The sequence below is a fragment of the Podarcis raffonei genome, chromosome 16 (assembly GCF_027172205.1).
Source record: "Podarcis raffonei isolate rPodRaf1 chromosome 16, rPodRaf1.pri, whole genome shotgun sequence".
Lineage (NCBI taxonomy): Eukaryota > Metazoa > Chordata > Lepidosauria > Squamata > Lacertidae > Podarcis > Podarcis raffonei.
In genome coordinates, this window is record NC_070617.1 from 30,998,102 (window position 1) to 31,024,762 (window position 26,661).

General features: G+C 47.7%; 1 protein-coding gene across 14 annotated transcripts in view; it reads right to left on the reverse strand.

Moving 5' to 3' along the window:
• Nucleotides 1–26,661, reverse strand: part of ARVCF (ARVCF delta catenin family member) — a 606,803-nt gene that overhangs the window by 167,752 nt on the left and 412,390 nt on the right. For all 14 annotated transcript variants that reach the window (XM_053369463.1, XM_053369462.1, XM_053369469.1 and 11 more), the window contains one exon: nucleotides 16,539–16,697. In XM_053369463.1, coding sequence (XP_053225438.1) covers nucleotides 16,539–16,697 — 159 coding nt within the window. The remainder of the gene's footprint in view (nucleotides 1–16,538; nucleotides 16,698–26,661) is intronic.

Genomic DNA, 26,661 nt, shown 5'->3' on the forward strand with positions numbered 1-26,661 from the left:
CGCCTCCGCCGTCCAAACAAATTTCTTCTTGCTGCTTAGACAGTCCGTGATGGGAGCCGTTAAGTGGGCAAAGTTCTTGATGAATTTACGGTAAAAGTTCCCAAACCCTAAGAACCTTTGCACATCCTTTTTCGTTTTCGGTGTCTTCCATTCCAGCACCGCCTGGACCTTGCCTGGATCCATGGCTAATCCCTTGTCTGATAAGCGGTACCCCAGGAATTCCACCTCCTTGGTGTGAAACTGACACTTCTCCAATTTCACCCACAGCTGGTTTGCTTGCAGCTGGCTCAGCACTTCCCTGACATCCTTTACATGCTGCTCCTCATTCTCTGAATATATCAGCACGTCATCGAGGAAGGCCACGCAATTCTTGTAGAGCAAAGGTCCCAGGACATGGTTCATGAGCGATTGAAAACAGGCGGAGCCTGATTGCAATCCGAATGGCATAACGAGATATTCAAAAGCCCCCAAAGGGGTGAACATGGTGGTTTTCCATTCATCCCCTTTCTTTATTCGTATCAGGTTGTATGCCCCTCTCAGGTCCAGTTTCGTGAATATCTTTCCCTTCCTCACCCTGGTCAAAATGTCATCAATCCTGGGCATGGGGAAAGTCACTGGTTCTGACACGGCATTTAGCCGCCGGTAGTCCACTACAAGCCTGGGTTTCTCCGTGTTTTTTTTGTCCACAAAAAACACTGGGCTCCCCCCCACCGCTCTGGACTCTCTGATGAAGCCCCTCTTCAGGTTTTTATCAATAAACTCCCTTAACTCCTGCATTTCCCTGTCTGACATGGCGTACAGCTTGCCCACGGGGAGCTGGGCCCCAGGGACCAGGTTAATTTGGCAGTCAAAGTCTCTATGCGGTGGTAGTTTATCTGCTTCCCTTTCGCTGAAGACCTTGCTCAGGTCAGCGTATTGTTTGGGCACCTTCCCTTTGTCCGCCACTTCCGTCCCTGCTAGAAAGGCTTTTGCCCCTTCTGGCACCTTTCCCTCTCTGCAGTGTTCCAGGCAATGTGCTGACCCAAAGGAGACCACTCTCTGATGCCAGCCCACTAGCGGGTCATGCAACGCTAGCCAGCTCATTCCCAAAATGACGGGAGCCCCTCCCAGGGTGGCCACATTGAACGCTATCCTTTCGGTGTGCCTGGCCACCCTCATAACCATTGGGACGGTCTGTAGGCTAACTTCTCCTCCCAACAGCTCCCTCCCATCGATCGTGGTCACCTGCAGGGGGTTGCTTAAAGGGAGTGTCTGTATCTGGTGTTCAGCTGCAAACTCCTTACTCATAAAATTACAGGAGCTGCCTGAGTCCAACAGCGCCTTTGCCTTTAGTGGGTATCCGTTTGCCAGCTCTAGCAACACCTCTATTACTAGGGCTGGTCTTGGAGGTTCCGGAGTGGGCACTTTTACTGCTCCTTGGCCTGGCTGCAGTGCCCTGACGGTGGCAGCCAGGCGTTGGCTTTTACTGGCTCCTGGACTCCCTCCTCCTTCCCCCCAACAGCTCCCGCCATCCCTTGCCATTCCTTTCTTTGCGGGCAGACTCTGGCAAAGTGACCTGGCTGCTGGCAGAGATAACATTTCTTGGCGCTCTTTCCCTCCTTCTTCCTCCCTTCACTGGGATTTGAAACTGCGCGCGCGCGCGCTGTTCCAACTTCCATCGGCTCTCCTGGCGGGAAACTTGGCTCTGGAATCTCTGGAATGCGCAAATCCCTCCAACGCTCTCCTTTCCCCTCCCGCTTCTCCAAGGCTCTTGCCTCCTGGCGCGCTCCAATGGTCAGCGCTGATTTGGTCAGCTGGTCCATAGACTCCACCCTGGGCGCCCGGGAAAGTTCGTCTTTCACCGCCGAAGAAAGCCCCTCTTCAAAGAGCATTTGAATGGGTTCCGCCGATAGGTCCCATCCCAATTTATGTATCAACATTGTAAACTCAGTCCAGTACTCACGAACCGATCGGCTCCCCTGTTTGCAAGCCATCAATTGTCTGCGCACCAGTCCCTGTTCAATCTCGCTGGAAAACATCAAATCCATGGCGCGAAAAAACTTCCTCGTGTCCTTCAGCATTTCACTATTCCCTGCCATCAGGGGTCTAACCCAGTCTCTCGCCCCCCCTTCGAGATGGCCAATCACAAACGCCACTCGCGATGCCTCGTCGGGAAAGTCGTTAAACTGCAGTTCGAGAGCATACTGCATCTCTGTCCTAAAGGCTTGGTAGTTCCTGGGGTCCCCCCCAAACTTCTGCACCAATCCTGGCATCTTTCTTGCTAGTGTAGCGCCTTTTGCCTTTTCTGCATCCTGCGCCCTCCTTTCTTCTAGCCTCGCCGTTTGCAGTGCTAGCTGGACTTCCAACACCCTGTACCTTTCTTCCAGGCTTGGACCCTCTCCAGCTCCTCCTGCTCCCCCGGCTCCGGCTGGATTGCTCATGATGCCTCTCTGCACAAGCTGCTTTCAGGGACTGTCCGATTGCTGTGATGGGATGGTGAGCTGCTTGTGCGTAAAATCCTAGTCCCTCAGAGTTTGGCTAAGTCCACAAACCTCTGTCTGTGACGGAGCTCCTTAAGCATGGCTCCATCAGTCGCTCCATGAATCGGACAGTGGGCGTTTACGGAACTTCTTCCAGCATAAAAGCTCCTTAACGGAAACGCGTCTTCTGGACTCTCGGCGTGACAGTTTCCGGCGAGGAGTGGGTGTCCCTACAGGAGGTCCTGAAACCTCCCCACTGTTCTCGCTTGAAGTATCTCTGAGCCCTCCCTCCGACTCACTTTCTCTTGGAACTCCACTTCTCCCCCTGCTGGTCCCCTCCTCAGCTGAATGGTCTCTCTCACCCTCCGTGAGCCCTTTCACCTCCTGCGTCTCAGATGGCAGTTCCCTGACAGTAGGCAAACTAAGGCCCGGGGGCCGGATCCGGCCCAATTGCTTTCTCAATCCAGCCCGCGGACGGTCCGGGAATCAGTGTGTTTATACATGAGTAGAATGTGTGCTTTTATTTAAAATGCATCTCTGGGTTATTTGTGGGGCCTGTCTGGTGTTTTACATGAGTAGAATGGGTGCTTTTATTTAAAATGCATCTCTGGGTTATTTGTGGGGCATATGAATTCGTTCATTTCCTCCCAAAAAATATAGTCCGGCCCCCCACAAGGTCTGAGGGACAGTGGACTGGCCCCCTGCTGAAAAAGTTTGCTGACCCCTGGCCTATGCATTCCATTTCCCTGACTGTTAATTCCTGCATTGTAGTTGAGCTTTCACAAGATGCAAATTCCAGAAACCAAACGGAATACTGTACATGTTTCGCACTCATTTCCACGTTGTTACCTGTTGCATCGCCTTATGCCATATATTCCCACTTGGCCACTTTGATCTGTGAAACTGGCTCAGTTACAAGCGCCACTTAATACCCAATCCATCTTTTAGTGTGGTAGCGTTTACACTTTCAAATTCCCTGCCTATTGACATCAGGCTGGCACCTTCCCTGTACTCTTTTTGACACCTTCAAAAAACATTTTTGGTAGGACAACCCAGATATGTAGAATGTGGACATGTCATTTTTTTAGTTTCTCGTCAATTTTAAGGTTTTAAAAAATGTTTTAAATACAGTCGTACCTTGGAAGCCGAATGCCTTCACTACCAAACAAATTGGCTCTCGAATAATCGAAATCCAGAAGTAAATGTTCCATTTTTCAAACAATTTTCAGAAGTCAAATGTTCGGCGCAGCTTTCACTTGGCTGCAGGAGTAGTAGTACTGTGCTTTGGTTTCCGAACTGTTCTGGGAGTTGAACGGACTCCCAGAACGCATTCTGTTCGAAAGCCAAGGTACCACTGTAGTTGCTTTCAATTCTTGTTGCTGATAATTTTATTGTTTTTATTCTCTTTGCAAACTGCTTTGAGGGTTTTTCTTCCAGGCGGCGTATAAATTTTATGCAATTAAATAAATACGTACATAGATTTTTATTCCAGGACCTGGAAAATTGCAGGAGTAAAGCAACGAAAACTGGGGAGGTATGCGGGCGTATAATTCTCTCCTGCTGTTTTCATGGGTGAATCATGGAGGGACAGAAGCACACATGGGTGGAAAGGCAGCAGCGCTCAAGAGTTTCAGACAAGGAGATTTTCCCCAGCCCTGTCTGGGGCTGCTGTGGATTGACAGCTAGCACCTTCTGCATGCAAAGTGGATGCTCCAACCAGTAAGCAACACGCCTTCCTCCCTGCTCCTGGTCTGGGCTTAGATGAGTGATATACCGTATTTTTCGCTCTATAAGACGCACCCGACCATAAGACGCACCTAGTTTTAGAGGAGGAGAACAAGAAGAAATATATTCTCTCCCTCTCTGCACAGCGCCTCTCCAGCAAAGCGGGAGGAAAAATGGAAGGGGCTCCGTTTTTCCTCCTGCTTCGCTGAAGGGGTGCTGCGCAACTTTCCCTTTCTGCGCCACGCCTCTCCAGCGAAGTGAAGTCAGAACAGCAAGAGGGATCGCTGCGCAGTGAAAGCGGTGATCCCTCTTGCTGTTCTGGCTTCTGGGGTAGCCATGTGTGGCGATCACACAGGGCCCCCGGACGTTTGAGGGTCTTTTGACCAAGAAATTCCTTCCTTGCTCAGTTCATCTTAAGTTCATGATGACCTGTTCTCAATGCATAGCTGACCACATCTACAGAACTTGATTATTATATTCTTTCATGTTATGATCAATCATTAGTAATTGTTTTATGCTATATCAATCTTTAGTTATAATTAATTAGGAGGTTTCATGTTTGTCTAGTCCCAACCTCGTTTCCCAGCCTTTAATCTATCGATGATTAATGTTCACATGTAATTCCCACCTTTCACATGTAATTCCCGCCTTGTACTTATGTTAACCAATCAGCAACAAGTTTCTTTGTGTTTGTATCAACCAATCAGCCACAAGCACACCTGTGGCAATGCTTGTTAATACTCAATAAAAGTGAGACGCCTGGGGCTTGCCCAGTCAGACGCCACATGTGACACCTACCTCTCGTCTGCCGTGTTTTTCATTCCTACACTGTGCCACCACTGCGATTGCTTTTTCCGCTGCCACCACCCCGTATCTGACGGGGACACATGGAGTCCAGTCAGTTGTTAACATTAACAAATAATTAAGTTTATTTTTAAATGCCGGAACAAGCTTATGGTTTCAGTTAGTTTTTCTTGACAGTTTCTTAATCTTAGTTTCTTACTGACCTATCTGTTCTTAACAACTTTAAACTGATTATTCCAACTTTCTATCTGACTCCACCTGACCATTCCTCTCACTCTCTCACAATACAACTCGATCAACCCACTGCCTCTTCCTCCCTCTTCCTTCTCCAACTCTCAAACCTCAACTGACTTTCAAAACCTCCCACTCTAACTTTTACTCCTCCCTTGCATTCCCACTGGCCAATCACATCACACTCATTTAACCCTTTCCTTATGACCCACCTAGGAGGCAAACACCACACCATGCCAAGCCTCTTCAGGGCAGGGGGACTGTTCCTCCCATTGCTCTGAAGAGGCTTCACGCAGCTATCCCTGAAGCCAGGAGAGCAAGAGGGATCGGTGCGCACCAATCCCTCTCGCTCTCCTGGCTTCAGGGATAGCCGCGCAGCCAGCATTCGCTCCATAAGACACACACACATTTCCCCTTACTTTTTAGGAGGGGGAAAGTGCGTCTTATAGAGCGAAAAAATACGGTATTCAGAACTACATATTCTCTTCATCTTGGGTTCCTTGATGGTGGAAAGGCAGGAAACAAACGCAGGAAAATAGCTAAAAGGCGGCGAGAGCTCTACCATTGCAGAGGAGTAACCGGTCCAGTTCTTTGACAGGCTTTTCATCATTTGCTCGGCATACAGATGGCCTCCTGGAGCGGGCAGACTGTGCCCACACCAGCTGTTCCCCATGAAATGCCCTGGAAACAGTTGCTACCAGTCAAATCGCATCCCAGAACCATCCCTCATTGGGGCTCCAGTTTTTGTTAACTTTCCCTTGCAAGAAAAGGCCGTTTCTCCTTCCTAGGAGACAGAACCCTCCTGTTCAACGATAATCTGCAAAATGCCAGGCTGGTTAATAAATCCACTTCAACAACATCCCTGGAATCTTACAAGGTGCATTTTGCGGGGACTTCCCTGGGCGAAACTCATCTAATAACATTTTTTAAAAGAGGGTTTGCTTTAATCGTTTCACTTGCTTGGCAAACAACCGCAGCAACAAACTGTGTGAGTCAAGCGACTGAAATATTTGGGATGATTATAAAATGCTGCAGCCCCCAAATGCTGGTGTGTGTGTGTTGTGTTTGTTTGTTGTTCTTTTTTAAAAAGTAATTTTTATTACATTTTAAATTTTTTGTAATTACAATATCCATACATAAATCAATAAGCTCAAACATCGCTCTAACCGAGCATCGACCTCCTCCCGCTCCTCTTCCTGACTTCCATACATATTTACTTTATTCTTAGGATCTCTATAACCACTTTTTTACCTTCTCTCTTATTTTTATATTTCCCCTTATTAAATATATTGTCATTACAAAACATTTCAACTCAAAGCTACAAACGTTTTCAGATGTTTACAATATTCTTTCATATACGGTCATACTTCGGGTTGAAGTTGCTTCAGGTTGAGCGCTTTCGGGTTGCGCTCCGCGGCGACCTGGAAGTAACGGAACATGTAACTTCCAGGTTTCGCCACTCACGCAGACGCTCAAAATGGCATCACGCGCATGCGCGGAAGTGGCGAATCACGACCCACACATGCACAGACGCGGGTTGAGTTTACTTCAGGATGCGAACGGGGCTCTGGAACGGATCCCGTTCGTATCCAGAGGTACCACTATATAATATAAATTTGCTCCAGTCCTTTTGAAACAGTTCATCACACTGATTCCGGATCTTCCCCGTCAGCTTTGCTAGCTCGACGCATTCGACCATCTTAGTCCACCAATCTTCCAATGTGTGTGTGTTGTGTTTGAGTCCTTAGTTCATTGGTAGAGCATCTGCCATTCATTCAGAAAATCCCAAATTCAAGTTGTGGCATCTCCAGGCAAGGCTGGAAAAAGAGTCCCTGCCTGGAACCGCAAAGAACAACTGCCTGTCAGTGTAGACAGTATTGGGCTAGTATTGAACAATGGTCCAACTCATGTTATTCCTCAATCACAGGGGGTTGGACTAGATGACCTCTGGGGTGCCTTCTATCTCTACAATTCTGTGATTCTGTGTTCCTATAAGAGCCTCTTGTCTTGCCCCAAAGTTCTTCAGCTTTCGTACCCCCACCATCCAGGTATGGTTCATTTTCAGGTTTTTTAGGGTGGGAATTTGCAGCTACTGCAACTTCTTTCACTCTGATCTCATCAGAGACATAATTACAAAAGAAAATATATCTTTAAAGAAAAATGATATATCTATTTGTAACTGGCTAGGCCACATGGGTGGTGCTGTGGGTTAAACCACAGAGCCTAGGACTTGCCGATCAGAAGGTCGGCGGTTCGAATCCCCACGACGGGGTGAGCTCCCGTTGCTCGGTCCCTGCTCCTGCCAACCTAGAGGTTCGAAGGCACATCAAAGTGCAAGTAGATAAATAGGTACCACTCCGGCGGGAAGGTAAACAGCGTTTCCGTGCGCTGCTCTGGTTCACCAGAAGTGGCTTAGTCCTGCTGGCCACATGACCTGGAAGCTGTACGCCGCCTTCCTCGGCCAATAAAGTGAGAGAGCGCCGCAACCCAAGAATCGGTCACGACTGGACCTAATGGTCAGGGGTCCCTTTACCTTTACCTAGGCCACCTTTTGGGGAAGATCTTTGCATGTCAGCTTCCAGCAAATGCAAACCATGAAAGCGGAAAGTTCAATAATATAGCACAGTTTCAAACCACAAATTAAAAACGTTCGAAATGTCACCAACAACTAATCAATTGACAAGAATCCATTGAAAAATACAGTTCGAGCCACCACAACGAACACATATTCTGTAAGACAATCTCAATTAAAGCTTTTTGAAACATCTTCAAAGCTGTTTTGAAGGCCAAAATAGACAGGGCCCCTCTCTAACCACTCGCATCTGGCACCCAGAAGGGAAGGTGATTCTTGGGGTGCAAAAGGTTTCCCACCCCTGCAATAAACAGATAATATAAACCAGGTTTCCTCAACCTCGGCCCTCCAGATGTTTTTGGCCTACAACTCCCATGATTCCTAGCGAGCAGAACCAGTGGTCAGGGATGATGGGAATTGTAGTCTCAAAACATCTGGAGGGCCAAGGTTGAGGAAGCCTGATATAAATGCTCTCCACACCTACCTTCCTGGTCTGAACCACTGAGATGATTAAGTGGGTATGCCACTTAGACAATATAACACCGCTCCTGAAAGACCTGCATTGGCTCCCAGTACGTTTCCGAGCACAATTCAAAGTGTTGGTGCTGACCTTTAAAGCCCTAAATGGCCTCAGCCCTGTATAACTGAAGGAGCGTCTGCACCCCCATTGTTCAGCCCAGACACTGAGGAGGAGGAAGAAGAGTAGTTTGGATTTGATATCCTGCTTTATCACTACCCAAAGGAGTCTCATAGCGGCTAACATTCTCCTTTCCCTTCCTCCCCCACAACAAACACTCCGTGAGGTGAGTGGGGCTGAGAGACTTCAAAGAAGTGTGACTAGCCCAAGCTCACCCAGCAGCTGCATGTGGAGGAGCAGGGAAGCGAACCTGGTTCACCAGATTACGAGTCCACTGCTCTTAACCACTACACCACACTGGCTCAGCTCAAGCTCCGGTCCAGCTCCAAGGTTCTTCTGGTGGTTCCTTCACTGCGAGAAGTGAGGTTGCAGGGAAACAGGCAGAGGGTCTTCTTAGTAATGGCGCCCATCCTTTGGAACGCCCTCCCATCAGATGTCAAGGAAATAAACAACTATCTGACTTTTAGAAGACATCTGAAGGCAGCCCTGTTTAGGGAGGTTTTTAATGTTTGATGTTTTATTGTGGTTTTAATTCTGTTGGGAGCCGCCCAGAGTGGCTGGGGAAACCCAGCCAGATGGGCAGGGTATAAATAATAAATTTATTATTATTATTATTATTATTATTATTATTACTCAACCTTCATTTCTTCAAGTGCATGGAACACAAAAATTAATGCCAAACAAGACTGAACCAGTGTCTTCTCTGCTCGAATGAAGCCATCAGACTCTAAGTAGGATGTATGGTTGGGTAAGAAAGACGGGTGGCGTCCCCCCCCCATTCCTTTTAAAGCTTGAGGTGACTTAAATAATTTATAGAAACTTCCAAAACTGGAACAAGTTTCTCTCTCTCTCTCTCTCTCTCTCTCCCCACCCCAAATTGTGTCATAAAACAGAAAATAAGTAAGGAGAAAGCACTCAAGTATAAAAGCATTTTGACATTTCCAAGAGCTTACTTTTGACATATAGACTGTAAAATTACCGGGCCGAAAAGGTATAAGCCATTACCTTGTTAACAGGAGGCTATGAAAGAACATACCCTTTAGAAGACTATGAAATGGGGAGGTCAAGCTTCTCTCCCAAATGTCCACTTACGCTGAAAGTGGTGGAGCTTTTCTGAGAGAGGCCAAGGAAGGCTGCCTCTCACGGAAATCTGAATGAGGCGGGAAACTGTGGTTTGAGGGGCAGCACCATTGCTTGCCTTCACCAAGACTAGCGGCCTGATCCGAAGGTGGGTGGATGAATCATGGTTCCTCCAGACCACCAGTATTTTGCATGTGGAATTCAGGAGCATACCGGAAATATAGTAAAGGTAAAGGGACCCCTGACCATTAGGTCCAGTTGTGACCGACTCTGGGGTTGCGGCGCTCATCTCGCTTTATTGGCTGAGGGAGCCGGCGTACAGCTTCTGGGCCATGTGGCCAGCATGACTAAGCCGCTTCTGGCGAACGAGAGCAGCGCACGGAAACTCCGTTTACCTTCCCGCCGGAGGGTACTTGCACTTTGACGTGCTTTTGAACTGCTAGGTTGGCAGGAGCAGGGACCGAGCAACGGAAGCTCACCCTGTCGCGGGGATTCAAACCGCCGACCTTCTGATCAGCAAGCCCTAGGCTCAGTGGTTTAACCCACAGCGCCACCCGCGTCCCACCAGAAATATAGCTTTGTGCAAATAAAGCCGTCCAACAACTTTAATACACTTTGAAGAATGAAGAGTGTCAAGAAACCGGACTCAAAAGTGCTGGATGAACTAACAGGAAGGTGTGTAAACAGCCTGCAAGCAAATTTGAGATGAAGATTCGATAAAGACCAGGGATAATCTAACCCCTGTGTAAGATCGTGTCGCGGTCCGCTTCATGGGCGATTGAAGTCCTGGCAGGGGACATCAGGACCAGGGGCAAGATGGCGAGGTGGGAGCAGGAATGGGAGCCCAGAAGCCAGGAGTCAGAAAGCCAAGAGTCCGAGGGTCAGAGAGCGGGGAGTTAAGAAGCCAAGGGTCCGATGGTCAGGAAGCAAGGAGTCACAAAAGCAGGGGTCCGAGGATCAAGAAGCAAGGAGTCACGAAGTCAGGGGTCCGAGGATCAAGAAGCAAGGAGTCAAGGGCAGCAAGGCAGGGAACGTGTTGCTGTGGCAAAGAGCTGAAGGGAAAATGCTGACCTTATATCCCTTCCCAGCTCTTGCCACCAATCGGCCTCACCTGTGTGGCTGTGCCTTGCCTCTTCAGAACAAACTTAGGAAGGCCCCAGTCCTGCAGAGTCCTATTGGTCACAGGGCCTGGCTCCTGCACGCACACCTGACAGATCGGTGCAAGCAAATGAGGATGAAGGCTCAATAAATAGGTCATCTCGAGGGAAGACTCCGTATATTTGAAGGGATTGTCTGCACCCATATTAGCCTTCCCACATTCCGAGATCTGCTTCGCAGACCTGACTTGTTCACAGTATTCTTTGGGGGAATCCATAGGTGCTTCAAAAAGCAGAGACATCACCTTGCCAACAAAGGTCTGTATAGTTAAAGCTATGGTTTTCCCAGTATTGATGTATGGAAGTGAGAACTGGACCATCAAGAAGGCTGATCGCCGAAGAATTGATGCTTTTGAATTATGGTGTTGGAGGAGACTCTTGAGAGTCCCATGGACTGCAAGAAGATCAAACCTATCCATTCTTAAGGAAATCAGCCCTGAGTGCTCACTGGAAGGACAGATCCTGAAGCTGAGGCTCCAATACTTTGGCCACCTCGTGAGAAGAGAAGACTCCCTGGAAAAGACCCTGATGTTGGGAAAGATGGAGGGCACAAGGAGAAGGGGACGACAGAGGGCAAGATGGTTGGACAGTATTCTCGAATCTACCAACATGAGTTTGACGAACTGCAGGAGCCAGTGGAAGACAGGAGTGCCCGGCGTGCTCTGGTCCATGGAGTCACGAAGAGTCAGACACAACTAAACGACTAAACAACAGCAACAACAACAAATAGGTGCTTCAAATGGATGTGATCTCAGCCATGACCTGACCTGGGTAGGTGCTTCCAGGTGCTTCCTTCTCCTGAGTTGCCTCACATGCAGGTAGTCGTGCACTTTTGCAGTAGCCCTGAAGCTCTTGCCTGGCTCACTGAATCCTTTGCTCCTGTGGCCCTGGAGGAGGTGAGGTGTGTGATCTGATAGCCAGCCATGAGCCCAGGTAAGGATTCCCAGTCTTAGGGCAAGGGTGTCCAGACTGAATGGCACTATGAAGCCACTGGAAGTCTGGAAATCAGATGGCGGGGGGGGGGTCCTGACTCCTTTGCTCCTCCTCTGAGTAGACCTCTGGGCAAAGGCTAAGCACAAATAAATACCTTGCATGCATTTGAGAAAGAACAGGCCCGGGAGGGGGAGAGATTAATTATGTTCACTGCAGCAAAGGCAGATCATGATAAAGATATAGAAGAGTGAGAGAGTGTAAGAGACATATTTCAGAAAGAGCAGATTTCATCAGACACCTTTTTATGCAGAGATTCCCCAGCCCTTAAAAACAACCAGCCAGCCAGCCAACCACGGGCTCCTTTTAATCAGCCACAGTATTAGTCTGCGGAAGGGAGGCGGGGAAGGTAAACGGTTTGTGCCTTCCCTGTCCAAGGTGACCTTCATTGTTTTAACATGCTAAAATGTTTGGCTTTCAAGAGCAATTGTGAAGATTTGCGAGTGGTACCTCTGAAAGAGTCCTTTGTGCTTTGAATGATACTTACGCAGGGTCCTAGCTGGTGAGGTACGTTAGATGAAAGGAGCAAAACAGGAGCTTGGAAAAGCAATTATTCACAGAAGCGTGCACTCTCTCTCTTTGTGTGTGTGTGTTGTGTGTACACACACTCTCATACACACACACCCCGTATGGGGGAAGGCCTGTGCTTGCAACTCAATGACATTTGCCAGGTTTCGAAACAGGATTAAGGCAGTGGTGGGTAGTGCCCGTTGCAAAAGGGGCATGGCTCAGTGTTAGGGTACCCACCTTGCATGCAGATGGCCCCTAATTCAATCTCCAGCACCTCCCGCAAGGGCTGGGAGAGATTCCCCTACCCGAAACCCTAAAGAGCTGCTGCCAGTCAGTGCAAGGCAAAACAGAACTAGGTGGACCAATAGTCTGACTCAGTAGGAGGCAGCTTCCTATGTCTTAAGGCAGCGGTTCTCAACCTGTGGGTCCCCAGATGTTGTTGGACTACAACTCCCATCATCCATGAGCTCTGGCCTTCCTAGCTAGGGGTGATGGGAGTTGTAGTTCAACAACATCTGGGGACCCACAAGTTGAAAAAGTCTGTCTTAAGGGAAGGGCCAGTTCTCAGTGACAGAGAACCAATTTTCACATGCAGAAGGTCCCAGGTTCAATGTCCGTCATCTGCAGGTAGGAAGAGGAGATAAACTCCAACAGGAGTCTTTGAAAAACAGTCCAATGTGGCTGTTGAGCGTGCAGCCTTTAATGCAAGGATGTTTCTGGGTGAAAACTCCCCTCGCCTCTAACTAATGGAAGAAGAAGAAGAAGAGTTTGGATTTGATATCCCGCTTTATCACTACCCTAGGGAGACTCAAAGCGGCTAACATTCTCCTTTTCCCTTCCTCCCCCACAAGAAACACTCTGTGAGGTGAGTGGGGCTGAGAGACTTCAGAGAAGTGTGACTGGCCCAAGGTCACCCAGCAGCTGCATGTGGAGGAGCGGAGACGCGAACCCGGTTCACCAGATTACGAGTCCACTGCTCTTAACCACTACACCACACTGGGCCAGGCTGGCTTCAACTGATGGAAACTGGAAGGTCACAGGCTCCCCATCCTTGGTCTACACTCAGACGAAGCAACACTGCAGAGTCTCCACCGGGCATCTTCCTTTGCCAAGGATTGAACCTGCAATGCATGTGTGCTCCACCACTGAGCTCTGGGCCCCTGCGGAATAGCATGCTCACCTTTGTTTTAAATGATTTCCCTGCTCCCTTGCTGGGAAAAAGATACCAGATATCATATACATTTCGCTTTCAACCGCAAATATGTTTCTTATCAGTGGTATGACTATTCTGGGCAAACTCTGTCATCCGTGTGCCTGTCTTTCTTTATCTAACAGTTAGCGTGCGGCGGAGGCCCCTGCTCGTTCCATGAAGCACAATGCCCATTAAAGTTCAATCCTCCATCTTATCTCCCTGCAAGGCTTATGTTGCAGCCTCGTCAAACACGGCACCTCGGATCTGATCCTCCCTCTCTCCTTCTCCCTTTCCAAGGAGGAGCTGGCAGGGGCTGATGCATTAGGGCAAATAGAGTGTTGCCCCTCCTACCTCCACCTGCCTGCTTTCCTACCTACGAGTAGTCCAGGAGGTTACACTGGCTGCCAGCTTCCTCTTCCTGAATCTCCTTGTTGCCCTTGTACAACCCAAGAGGGAGGAGGATGGGGACAAAAGCAGTCAGGTGGCTCACCTGCCATTGCCTCTGGCACCACCTACCATTGGGGCTCCAAGCGGCTCCAGCTGCCCCCCCCCATCCGCCTCACCAAGTCTAATCTCTGCCATGATTCACACATCTAATTCCCCCTCTCCCCGCAAAATAAAATACACCATATTTTTCGCTCTATAAGACGCACCCAGCCATTAGACACACCTAGTTTTTAGAGAAGGAAAACAAGAAAAAAAATTATTCTGAATCAAATGTTGTTGAAGAGGCTTTGCACGGCTATCCCTGAAGCCAGAACAGCAAGAGGGATTGCTGTGCACCAATCTCTCTTACTGTTCTGGCTCCAGGGTTAGCTGAGCAGCCTGCATTCGCTGTGTCGCTCCATAAGACGCACATACATTTCTCCTTACTTTTTAGGAGGGAAAAAGTGTGTCTTATAGAGCGAAAAATATGTTATGTTTGAAATAGTCAGAAAAGATTTGTCAGATCCACAGCTGTTCAAAAACGGGGAAACGGGACACTGCCTTATATCAGGCCAGGCTATTAGTCCAGTTAGTCTAGTGTTGTCTACTCTGACTGGCAGCAGGGATAGGTTCCTCTGATCATCCGCTACCTGTTCCTTTTAATGGCAGATACAGGGAATGGACCCTGGCCCCTTGTACCAGCAATCTATGCACTCCACCAAACTATAGGTAAAGGGACTCCTGACCATTAGGTCCAGTTGTGACCGAATCTGGGGTTGGGGTGCTCATCTCGCTTTATTGGCCGAGGGAGCCGGCGTACAGCTTCTGGGTCATGTGGCCAGCATGACTAAGCTGCTTCTGGTGAACCAGAGCAACACACGGAAACACCGTTTACCTTCCCACCGGAGTGGTACCTATTTATCTACTTGCACTTTGACGTGCTTTCGAACTGCTGGGTTGGCAGGAGCAGGGACTGAACAATGGGAGCTCACCCCGTCGCGGGGATTCGAACCACCGACCTTCTGATTGGCAAGTCTTAGGCTCTGTGGTTTAACCCACAGTGCCACCCGTGTCCCATGCCAAACTATAGTTCCTCCAATAACTATCCAATGAACGCTTGGTGATGATATACGCGATTTACCTTTAGCTTTTGACAGGCTCTGGGAACCAGCCCAGCACCCAGTGGCATCCCAGGCAGGAGGGTCAAAAACCCCCAAGTAAAAGTGAGTTCTCAAGCGCTCGAGAGCAAGGAGAGCCCAGTTATGTGGAGGTTTCTGTTCTGTTTTCAGAATAGCAACATTTCTGTTTCCGCCCGGTCACCTGCCTGAGCTGTCTGCATTTTGCTTTTTTTGGCTTATTAAATCCAGGGGCAGGGAACCTTTTCTCCACCTCGAGGGCCGCATTCCCATCTGGGCAACCTTCGCAGGGCCACACGCCAGTGACGGCCAGGGCCAGAGGCCAAAGCACGCAGTGAATGCATGTAACAGTTCACCCTCGTACAGCCGGCCAGCTTCTACATACCCTTGCACACCTCCTCTTGAAACAAACAAACAAAAAAATTCCTTCCAGTAGCACCTTAGAGACCAACTAAGTTTGTTATTGGTATGAGCTTTCGTGTGCATGCACACTTCTTCAGATAACAAACTTAGTTGGTCTCTAAGGTGCTACTGGAAGGAATTTTTTTATTTTGTTTCGACTACGGCAGACCAACACAGCTACCTACCTGTAACTAGAACACCCCTCTCTGTTGCACAACCTGGGGAGCTGGAGGCGTTCTCAGGGTCCATCAACACCTTCCAGCCAGGCATAGATATTCAGAGTGCCAAGGAGTGCTGGGGAAGGGTGTCACCTGGGGAGGGCTCCAAGGGCCAGATGAAGAGATGGAGGGCCGCATTTTCTTCTTCAATGCCTACACTCCATAAGCGTCAGATCAATATATCTACATGGTGCATAGGGAACAACTTGCACCTTAATATCCGCAAGACAAAGGAGATGGTGTTGGACTTTCGGAGGAAGAGAGGAGAACTAGCCCCACTGTACATCGGGGAGGGCTGTGTGGAGAGGATCTCTTCCTTTAAATTCCTAGGAGTTTATCTCAGTGAAGGCCTTACTTGGAAAATCAATACACCCCAGGTGGTTAAGAAAGCCCAACAGAGACTCCATCTCCTCAGAGTACTGCAGAAGAACGATGTCAATCAACATTTGATGATCTCCTTCTACCAGTCCACAATAGAAAGTGTCCTTTCATAGTGCATCACGGTGCGGTATGCTGGTTTAACATCAACTGATAGGAAGTGCCAACAGGGGGTGGTGAATACAGCACAAGATATTATGGGCTGTCCCATGAATCCGCTGGATGATATAGCAGACGAATGTTGCCTCAGGAGAGTGAGGAAAATTCTCAGGGATGATTCACACCCTGGCCGGCACTTTCTTGATCTCCTGCCCTCGGGCAGAAGATAAAGAAGCATGAATAGTCGCACCAACAGGCTGTTAGGCTGCTGAATGAAAAGATAACAGCAGGGCAACTGACTTTCGGGTTTGGTGGGTGTGCGTCAGTAAACGAGGGGAATTAAGACTAGGAGAGCTGAGTGGTGGGTGCTCGTGTAATCTCACTGTATGCAAGTTGTACAAGTGACAATAAAGTATTTAAATCAAACCACAATAAACCCTAGATAAAACTGTGCTCCTTTCACCTCCCTATACCCTGTTGAGAGGTCTTGGCAGAGAAAAGGCCAAAGCCGATGGTTCCTACCTTGGTCTCGGTTCTCCTCGTGGTCCCGTCTTCCGAAGTCACAATGGAAACGTGGGACGTCGGGGTTCCAGGGTCTTCCTCCACAGTTACAGTCTCTTCTACCATTTCCTGGGGCTCCTGCATCATTGCTATTGACGTCTGGTTGCTGGGGCTTTGCTCCTAGAGAATAAAGGACGGATTGTGTCAATGCTGGGACAGAACTGGGTCAAATGTATGTTGGAAGTGTAAGGAAAAAGAAGGGACATTTTACCATATGCGGTGGGAATGTGGAGAAATTAAAAAAATTCTGGGAAATGATATATAATGAGTTGAAGAAAATGTTTGAATTAACATTTGTAAAAAAAACCAGATTGCTAGGGATTGTAGGAAAAGACCTGCCAAGGAAAATAAAGAATTTATTTATGTATGCGACAACGGTGGCAAGAGTCTTAATAGCGTAAGGATGGAAGAATGAGGAAACCCCGACAAATGAACAATGGCAAGAGAAATTGATGGATTATGCAGAACTGGCGAAATTGACAAACAAACTGTGAGACAAGGACAACTGTGACTTTAAAGAAGGATGGGAACTTTTTACAAGCAACTTAAAAAAACAACAAAATGAACTGGACTCCTTGGCAGGTTTTGAATAAACATACACAAATTTATTGACTGTTGATATAATAGATAGACAATTTAAGGATCTTTACAATTTGACAATATGCAGAGAACAACATGTGCTGAAAAATCAGAGAGAGGAATGGAGGGAAGTCTTGGGGGAGAGGAGGGAGGGTTCTTTTGGGGGAGGGGGATAATTGGGGAAATGATGATATGTTATGATAATTTGTTATATTGAAATTATTAATAAAAATTATTTTTTAAAAAATGCTGGGACAGAACTGGATGTCACAACTGCACAGAAACACCCACATGCAGGTAAGACTCAGGCGCCTCCTCAACCTTCAAAGACCCCTTTTGTGCTCCCCACATTCACACCGATTCAGCAGCAACCTCTGTGGAGCCTCCTGATCAATTAGGAGAAGTGAGTCCTTCCTGATAAATGCTCAACCCCAACCATCCCATCACCAGGCTTTAGCTCCTGTATTGAATTAGGCATGTTGTGTATGCGACAACGGCCACGAGAGTCTTAATAGCACAAAGATGGAAGACTGAGGAAATCCAAAGTAAAGAACTATGGCCATAAAAAATGATGGACTATGCAGAACTAGCAAAATTGACACATAAGCTACGGGACAAGGATAACTGTGACTTTAAAGATGAATGGGAACCTTTTACAAATTATTTAAAGACGCAATGAAGTTAATTGGACTCCTTGGCAGGTTTTGAATAAACGCTCACAAACTTTTTATTGATAACAACCAGCTAGATAAATTAAGGATTTATACAATTTTGTAACATGCAGAGAACAGCAGAGATTGGAAGTGAGGTAAGTCAGGGTGGGGGGTGGGGAGGGGGGGTTGTTTTTTGGGAGGGAGGGAGGGAGGGAGGAGGGAGAAAAATGGGGGGATTAAGGATGGCATGTTTTAAGATAATATGTTTTGTTTAAGTTCCTAATAAAAATTATATCAATATAATATATCTATATCATCTATATCTATATCATCTATATCTATATCTATATCTATATCTATATCTATATCTATATCTATATCTATATCATCCATATCTATATCTATATCTATATCTATATCTATATCTATATCTATATCTATATCAAAGGATTAGGCATGTTATGTCTCCCTTAGCAAGGAAGGCATTCTGGTCACATAGCAAACTCGCGCTGCATCTTCAGTATGGAGTTTGTGCCATCACAACCCAACCATTAAATCAGGGGTGCATCTACAGGATCTGGCGAAGGACAAGAGAGGATGGCCCCTGGCCGCGCCGCGGTTTAAATTTCCAGTGGCCATGGCTCCCATCAGTGCTGATTGGACCACAGGGCCTGCCCCGGCCAGGGCCCCGGCCAGCGCCAGTGACTCGACCGGGTAGTGGCGAGACGGGGGTCGATCTGCTCCCCCAGCCAGATCACTGCAGGGCCCAATGCCCAGTCGCAACGCCGCCTACCAGAAAACGTGAGCAGACTTACAGGTACAGTACTTTTAAATCTACAGAAAAAGCACATCACAGGGACTTCTCTATCGATCGCATAGAATCACAGAGCAGGAAGAATAAAAACTAGGCATAATTCTGATTCACTTAAAAATTAATTGCAATGGGCTGGTTTAATTTTGTTCGCTTAATTATGGCAATAGCTTTACTTTCTTCTGTAGCACTTGATTGTAAACGTAAATCACTATATATTATAGTTAAGACAGTGGGGAGGAAAGGAACTGAACTGAACAGAAAAGAGGGTCAGCTTGCCTGTAGAGGCCACCCTGCAGATGCTCTAAATAACGCCGGTAAGTGGAGTTCATTCAAAGGTGTCATTTATTACCTATTTACAAAAGGCCATTTCTACATATTTAAAAGCTATTTGCTGCTCACAACAAGCCGACCAGTTCTTATTTAAAGCATCTGTAAGAAAGGAATGGACTGTCTTGAATGTTGCTCAGTGGGCTCAGTCCTCCACAACTGATGTGCCTTGACAAACCCAAAGTGCAGAACCCGAGATCTGAAGGAGCTTGTCCAGGTATATGCTGAGCTACTATGTGGCTAACCAAGCTTTGCAGCCAAAAATGCAAGCTACATATGAAGGCACCAGAGTCCACTAGCTGAGCCATCCTAGTGGTTCAGTGAGGAAAGAGCTGCCATTCAACTCCAAGCCAGGACACTGGATCCGTCTCTCTCAGTATTGTCTACCATGACTGGCATTGTCTTTCTAGAGCAGTGTTTCCCAACCTTGGGCCTCCAGCTGTTTTTGAAATACAACTCCCATCATCCCTGACTAGCAAGACCAGTGGCAAGGGATGATGGGAATTGTAGTCCAAAAACAGCTGGAGGCCCAAGGTTGGGAAACACTGTTCTAGAGTATGAGGTAGGAGTCACTCACAGGCCTACCGGGAGACGTGAGAAATTGAATCTGGGGCCTTCTGCATAAAAGGCAGATGATCTAATACAGTGGTACCTCAGGTCAAGAACTTAATTCGTTCTGGAGGTCTGTTCTCAACCTGAAACTGTTCTTAACCTGAGGTACCACTTTAGCTAATGGGGCCTCCTGCTGCCACCGCACCGCCGCTGCACAATTTCTGTTCTCATCTTGAAGCAAAGTTCTTAACCCGAGGTACTATTTCTGAGTTAGCGGAGTCTGTAACCTGAAGTGTCTGTAACTTGAAGCGTCCGTAACCCAAGGTACCACTGTACTGAGTTACAGCCCTTCTCCAAACAATGAAGGGTCACAGTGAGCTGTCTTATACTGGTTCATCTAGGTAAATTAAAAGTAAAAGACCCCTGGACAGTTGAATCCAGTCAAAGACAAGTATGGGGTTGCGGCGCCCATCTTGCTTTCAGGCTGAGGGAGCCAGCGTTTGTCCACAGAAAGCTTTCCGGGTCATGTGGCCAGCAGGACTAAACCGCTTCTGGCGCAATGGAAAACCGTGACGGAAGCCAGAGCGCACATAAACACCATTTACCTTCCTGTTGTAGCAGTACCTACTGGTCTACTTGCACTGGCGTGCTTTCAAACTGCTAGGTTGGCAGGAGCTGGGACAGAGCAACGGAAACTCACTCCTTCATGGGGACTCGAACCACCAACCTTCTGACTGGCAAGCCCAAGAGGCTCAGAGGTTTAGACCACAGTGCCACCCATGTCCCTTTTACCTTCCCTTGGTCTATCCTGTGCTAGGTTAAGGATCTAAACAAGGACAGCACCTATCACTGAAATTTGTTGTGTTATTGCCTTCCTGGAACAGGTATCTCATAAGCTAAAAGTATCTAAAGGACAGAGCTCTAATGATAGATATCTATTTCCCCCCTATATGACATGATTTTATTTCTTATATGAATATGGAGGCACACGGTTGCTCAGCGCCACCAGAATATGCAAATGCCTGGCTCATCTAAGACTTTGCAGAACCTTCATTCTCAATAATGGATGGAACTCGCAGGTGGAGAAGACTTTTGCTTTTACATATCTTTGTTATTTCACAAAGGGAATCTTTGTATGCATCAAGGCTCAGTGGTTTAGACCAGAGCTCTACCTGCGTTCATCTAGCCCAATATTTGCTACACGGCCAGGCAGCAGCTCTCCAGGATTTCAGACAAAGTTTTTCTGGAGATTCTAGGGAACCTGGGTCCTTGTGCATTCAAAGCAGATGTTCTCTTCGCTAGATATTGTCTTCTTGATAACCTTCATGAGTGTTTGATAACGTCCTTCATTCCTCAGTGCTTTGCCGTTATATTCCCTGACGGATCCCCACCTTGTCCCTCATTTTGCAGCCCTGCGGGGTTAAGAGGTAAGGCCTATTCATTGTTGTGCAGCAGCAGCAACCGCAACCAAGTTGTCTTTTTGCGCAGCCGAACAGCTATGAATGCTCTTTGAATGCACATGGGAAGAAAATGCTCTTCTTAATCCTCACGTGGTTTTTCAAAACTCCTTTGAGACAAAACCGGCTAAGGTGCCCTTGTTCCGGACAGTTTTATTTACAGCTACAGACTGACATTTTGGAAGAATACTGAGTGTTGCAATTAAGGGCTTTGGAGTTTAACCCTGCAGGCAGTTTTAGCTCCCAGTCAGCTCAAACAATAAGCCCAGTCACAAAGCCTTCCCAACCTTCTTCAATAGGCGCTGCCCTGTTTAAACCGGGACGCACACAAAGTCATCCCTTCTTTTAATGAGGCCTGTTCTGTCTCCTTACCCGCCCCCTGGAATCGGAAATTGGGCAGGAAAGAAAATAACAATCCGTTAAAATGTGGCTTCTTTGTCGTCAAATCTTGGCACGCCACTGTCTTAGCTGAAGACTGTGGCGCCTAAAAAATGTCACCGAAAGAACCCGCAAATGCGGACGGGGGATGAACGGACCCGAACACCTGTCCGTTCCAGATTCCAACCAGGAAAGGAAGAGGATCCTGTTTGTTCAGCTATGCTGCTCACACAACTCTTTCCGACTGAAAAATGGGATTTTGCCCCCTCAACCATTTCACTGCTCCGTTCATTTTTGTTTTTTTAAACCCAGCACTCCTTTTCAGAATTCATTTCTGAAAATCGCATTTGCTTTGTTTCTGTTGCGCTCACATTCCCATTTTCTTTTTAAAAAGGTTTCTCTTCCTGCACAGCAACTATTGCATATTTATTATCATTTCCTGCCTCCCCAACAGGGGTGGAGGAAGGGGGGTGCAGTGGGGGCAGGTGTCACCACTGAGGAGGGTGACAAAATGTCGGGCGGCACTCACCACGGGGCTTCCAGCATGCCCATGCCACGCGTCTTTCCTGGGATTGACTTGGTGTCTTGGGTGCCCGCAGACTCTGCGCTGCCCAAACGGTCCGCCCGCCGCCTCCACCTCAGCTGAGTGGGAGGAGGCAGACTGACTCCTCAGAGGCCCCGGCAGAGCATCCTGCCCCAGCTCACCCCCACCTGCCGCCCCAGGTGCCCAATCAGCTTGCTCTGCCACTGCTCCCCACCTCCCACTCCTGGCCTCTTTCTTTCCTAAAGCACAGTCCTGGCTCCCCCACAAAGAATCCTGGGATGTATAGCTTGTTAAGGATGCTGAGAGCTGTTCATAGAAACCCCATTATTCCCCTTACAGTGCTGTACCCAGCTACCGTACCCGGAGTGGTTCAGTGGCCAATCCCTTCCCCCAGGGAAATCTGGGAATTGTTGCTGTCACGGTCTGGTTCATGGGTGATTGAAGTCCTGGCAAGATGGCGGGGTGGGAGCAGGAACGGGGGTCCAGAAGCCAGGAAGCCAAGAGTCCGAGGGTCAGAGAGCCGGGAGTCAAGAAGCCAAGGGTCCGAGGGTCAGGAAGCAAGGAGTCAAGGAGTCAAACGCAGCAAGGCAGGGAACGTGTTGCAAAGAGCCGAAGGGAAATGCTGAGCTTATATCCCTTCCCAGCTCTTGCCACCAGGTGCTGTGAGTTACCAATCGGCCTCACCTGTGAGGCCGCTCCTTGCCTCTTCAGAACAAACTTAGGAAGGCCCCAGTCCTGCAGAGTCCTATTCACAGGGCCCGGCTCCTGCACACAGGGCCCGGCTCCTGCACACACACCTGACAGTTGCTCTGTGTGGAGAATAGGGTTCTCCTACCAACTCTCAATATTTGCTTGATGCAATGGTGCCTAACTTCCCTGCAGGCATCATCTAACCTCCGGAAGGGCTGTGGCTCAGTGGAGGAGGAGGAGCTCCTCATGGAGAAGGTCCCAGTTTCAATCCCTGGAATCTCCAGGTATGGTTGGGAATGTCTGAAATCCTGAGAGCTGCTACTAATCTGTGTGTCAGGAATCCAAGTTCCCAGCTTGATAACACAGTAAGTGTAGATAATTAAAAAGGAGGATTTATTGCAAAAACAAACAGATAGCTTCAGACAGCTCTAACAAAGCATCACTACTCAAGATGACCCTTCTCAAGAGTCCTTCCGGTGTCGACAGAAGAAATTGAACTTATAACCCTTACATCTCTGGTTTTGCTTCCTATCTATCAGCCCTCCCATTCGCCAACTCCCCAGACTTAGTGGGACAGCCCCAAGCTCTTCCTGCTCCAAGAGGCTGTTATTCACGCCTGTGTGTGCTTCCGGTGAGCTTTGGCTGTGTTCGAGCCTGCTCTCAGTTACAGCCTTATCAGCCTCCCTGTTCTGAGAGGCTGCTTTCTGCAGTTGGCTGCAAACCTTTCCTTGGAGCTGGCTCATTCATGACACTGTGAGCAGAGATGAGCTAGATGGCTCTATAAGGCTGCTTTCCTACCTTCCTCCCTTCAAAACTTTGTGCAAACAAATCAGGACGAGTGCCCAAGAAACAGGCAATCTGAAAGTGGCCACTATATTTTTTAGTTACTTATTGCATTTATATCCCACCATTTTCCTCCCGCCATGGAGCTCAGGGTGGCATACATTGGTTCTCTTTTAATTCCCACATCAACCCTGTGAGGTAGGTTAGGCGGAGAGACAGTCACTGGCCCAAGGTCACCCAGTGAGGATTCAAACCCAGGTCTCCCAGGTCCTAGCCCAACACTTTAACCATTGCACCACACAGGCGCTCCAATGCATTTTACATCCCAAAATTTCATGTCCTGTCGACACCACCATGAAGCATCTTCCCAATTTTCTGGAATACAAGTGCTCTGGATATCTCATTATATTGCAGATGCTAATGTCTTTCAAATCAGGGTCCATTCTGGGGTGTACTAGACTGGGAATCTTTTCATCCTTTGCTCTAAATCCCTCTGCAGTAAAACTGTTTTGTGACAATAAACCCAGGGAGAATAACAGGAGGGAAAGGAATATTTTTCTCCTCTTTTCATGCACTTTTTGTGACTCTCTCTCTCTCTCTCTCTCTCTCTCTCTCTCTCTCTCTCCGCTCCCCACCCCACCCCCAAAAGAAAATCCACCGTGTTTAGAATGAAAATAAAATTCACACTTTGTATTCAGGCTTGCCTGTGGGCAAAGCAAATCTTTAAAGCCTGGCACTTAGACATAAGCATCCTGCAAAACTGGAGCATGCTGGTTTTAAATGAGCACTGGTGAGCTAGTGTTTTATCCAGCCACTGCCTTGGAAATGTGAGTCCCGAGAGCTTTTTGGGGACGGATCTGCATTCCTAAAGTAGCTCACTATCTGTTGGAAGAGATGGCCTCCCGTCAAAAAAATAATAATAAATTTTTTGGGGGAAGATTAAATTCCTGCTTGGCTCGCTATGCAGATGTCACAGTTTCAAGAGCAAATTTCCAGGCAGAGTTGGGATGGCACTGCTATCTTACTGCTATTTGAGGTAACCAGAATATCCTGCCTTAGGCCATATCTGCACCATACATTTGAATCAGTTTCATACGATTTCAAGCAGCTACGGGAGCCATAGTTTGTTAAGGTGCAATGGAAGTTGTTAGGAGACCCCTGTTTGCCTTGCAGAAACACAACTTTCAAAGTGCTCACTGGAAGGACAGATCCTGAAGCTGGGGCTCCAATACTTTGGCCACCTCATGAGAAGAGAAGACTCCCTGGAAAAGACCCTGATGTTGGGAAAGATGGAGGGCACAAGGAGAAGGGGACAGCAGAGGACGAGATGGTTGGACAGTGTTCTTGAAGCTACTAACATGAGTTTGACCAAACTGCGGGAGGCAGTGGAAGACAGGAGTGCCTGGCGTTCTCTGGTCCAGGGGGTCACGAAGAGTCAGACACGACTAAACGACTAAACAACAACAATCAATCAATCCCTCTTCCCTGAAGACTCTAAAAACTGCAGGCCCTCCAAGTGTCCCTAATTTCCAGGGACAGTCCCAGATTTACAGAAGCCATCCCAGTTTCTGATTTGATCCTGGAATGTCCCGCTTTTCCTTAGGACGTCCCGATTTTCATTGGAGAAGCATTGGAGGGTATGGAGTCATGTGACCCACTGAGCCAAGGAAGTAAGCAACTATACAAGCTTTAGAAGACATGTGAAAGCAGCCCTGTATTGGGAAGTTTTTTAATATTTAATGTTTTAATATATGTTGGAAGCTGCCTAGAGTAGCTGGGGCAACCTAGCTAGATGGGTGGGGTATAAATAAAATAATGATAGATAATGGTAATGATAATAGAACAGGGATGTCCAACAGGTCGATCGCAATCTACTGGTCGATCGTGGGGACCCTGACCCCCCCAAAAGAAAGCTCAACAAATTTGATGACACTTCCCCCCCAGAAATCTCAACAACTCTGGTCAATCCAATGGGGTAGATCACTGCCAGGTTTTTATATAGTGGGAGTAGATTGCAGTCTCTTGGAAGTTGGAAGTGCCTGGAATAGAATATCCACCCTCAATGAAGGGGCCTGTCATGGGGGCACCTGGTTGCACCCCCTCATAAATTTGCACCCGGGGCCATGCCCCACCCCCCACCCCAACTATGCTACTGCCTTGACATGACCACATAACTCCTGCAAGGCTTGCTGTTCTTGAGCAATTCCTTTCAGGAGGCATGTGGCGGCAGATCAGTTTCTTCTCCCTTCCTCTTTAGTTGCCTCTTATTTGAAGGACAAAGATAATTTTTCGCTGGCCAGAGAACTTCATTGTGGCACAAGATGGGTTTGGGGACAGGGGAATCATCTCTGATACCAGAGTGGCTTAGATTTAAACTCCACAACATGTTCTCCGCTTGCAAGGCTCAACTGGCTTCTTACCCAGGAAGTTGGAGAGTATTCACTCCAACGAGATTTGCTTTGGTATCCAAAATAGGAGCCAAGCCCAGTTATTTGAATCGCAGGACGTGTTAATTAATGAACTGTTGCCATTCAAGAGTCTGTTCATGGCTGAGTTTGGATTGTGATGTGGCAAAAGATCTTTATGGGGTTTTGTTTGTTTGTTTTGAACAGAACAGTGAGGGAGTTTGGGACTAGGGAGAAATTTGATTCCGTTCATGTTTAGAGGTGAATCTACCCCGTTCACGCTTTTTAAAGCAATACAGTGGTACCTCGGGTTACATAGGCTTCAGGTTACAGACACTTCAGGTTGCAGACTCCAATAACCCAGAAATATTACCTCGGGTTAAGAACTTTGCTTCAGGATGAGAACAGAAATCGTGCTCCGGTGGTGCGGCAGCAACAGGAGGCCCCATTAGCTAAAGTGGTGCTTCAGGTTAAGAACAGTTTCAGGTTAAGAACGGACTCCCAGAACGAATTAAGTACTTAACCCGAGGTACCACTGTATATGAAACGAAATGCTGCTATCCTTCCAAATTCACACTTCTAGCAAACATTGCAATTGAGGCTGAGAAAAGTGTACATAAATTCGCAAGAAACGCAAAGCGTAGATTGGCCAACAGTTGCACAATGTGTAAGTGTGTCTGGCTTTTAACCACAAGGTTGGTGGTTCGAGCCCACACAGGGACAGCTGTGAGCAGATTCCTGCACTGAAGGGGATTGGACTAGGTAGCCCCCAGGTCCCTTCCTACTCTGCAGATTCCATGTAAAATGCACATGTTAGGAAGAATAGCAAACAAAAATGCATTATATTAGGGAAAATGTAAATATTAGAGTGTGCATATTAGGCAGAATTGCATGCAGAAATG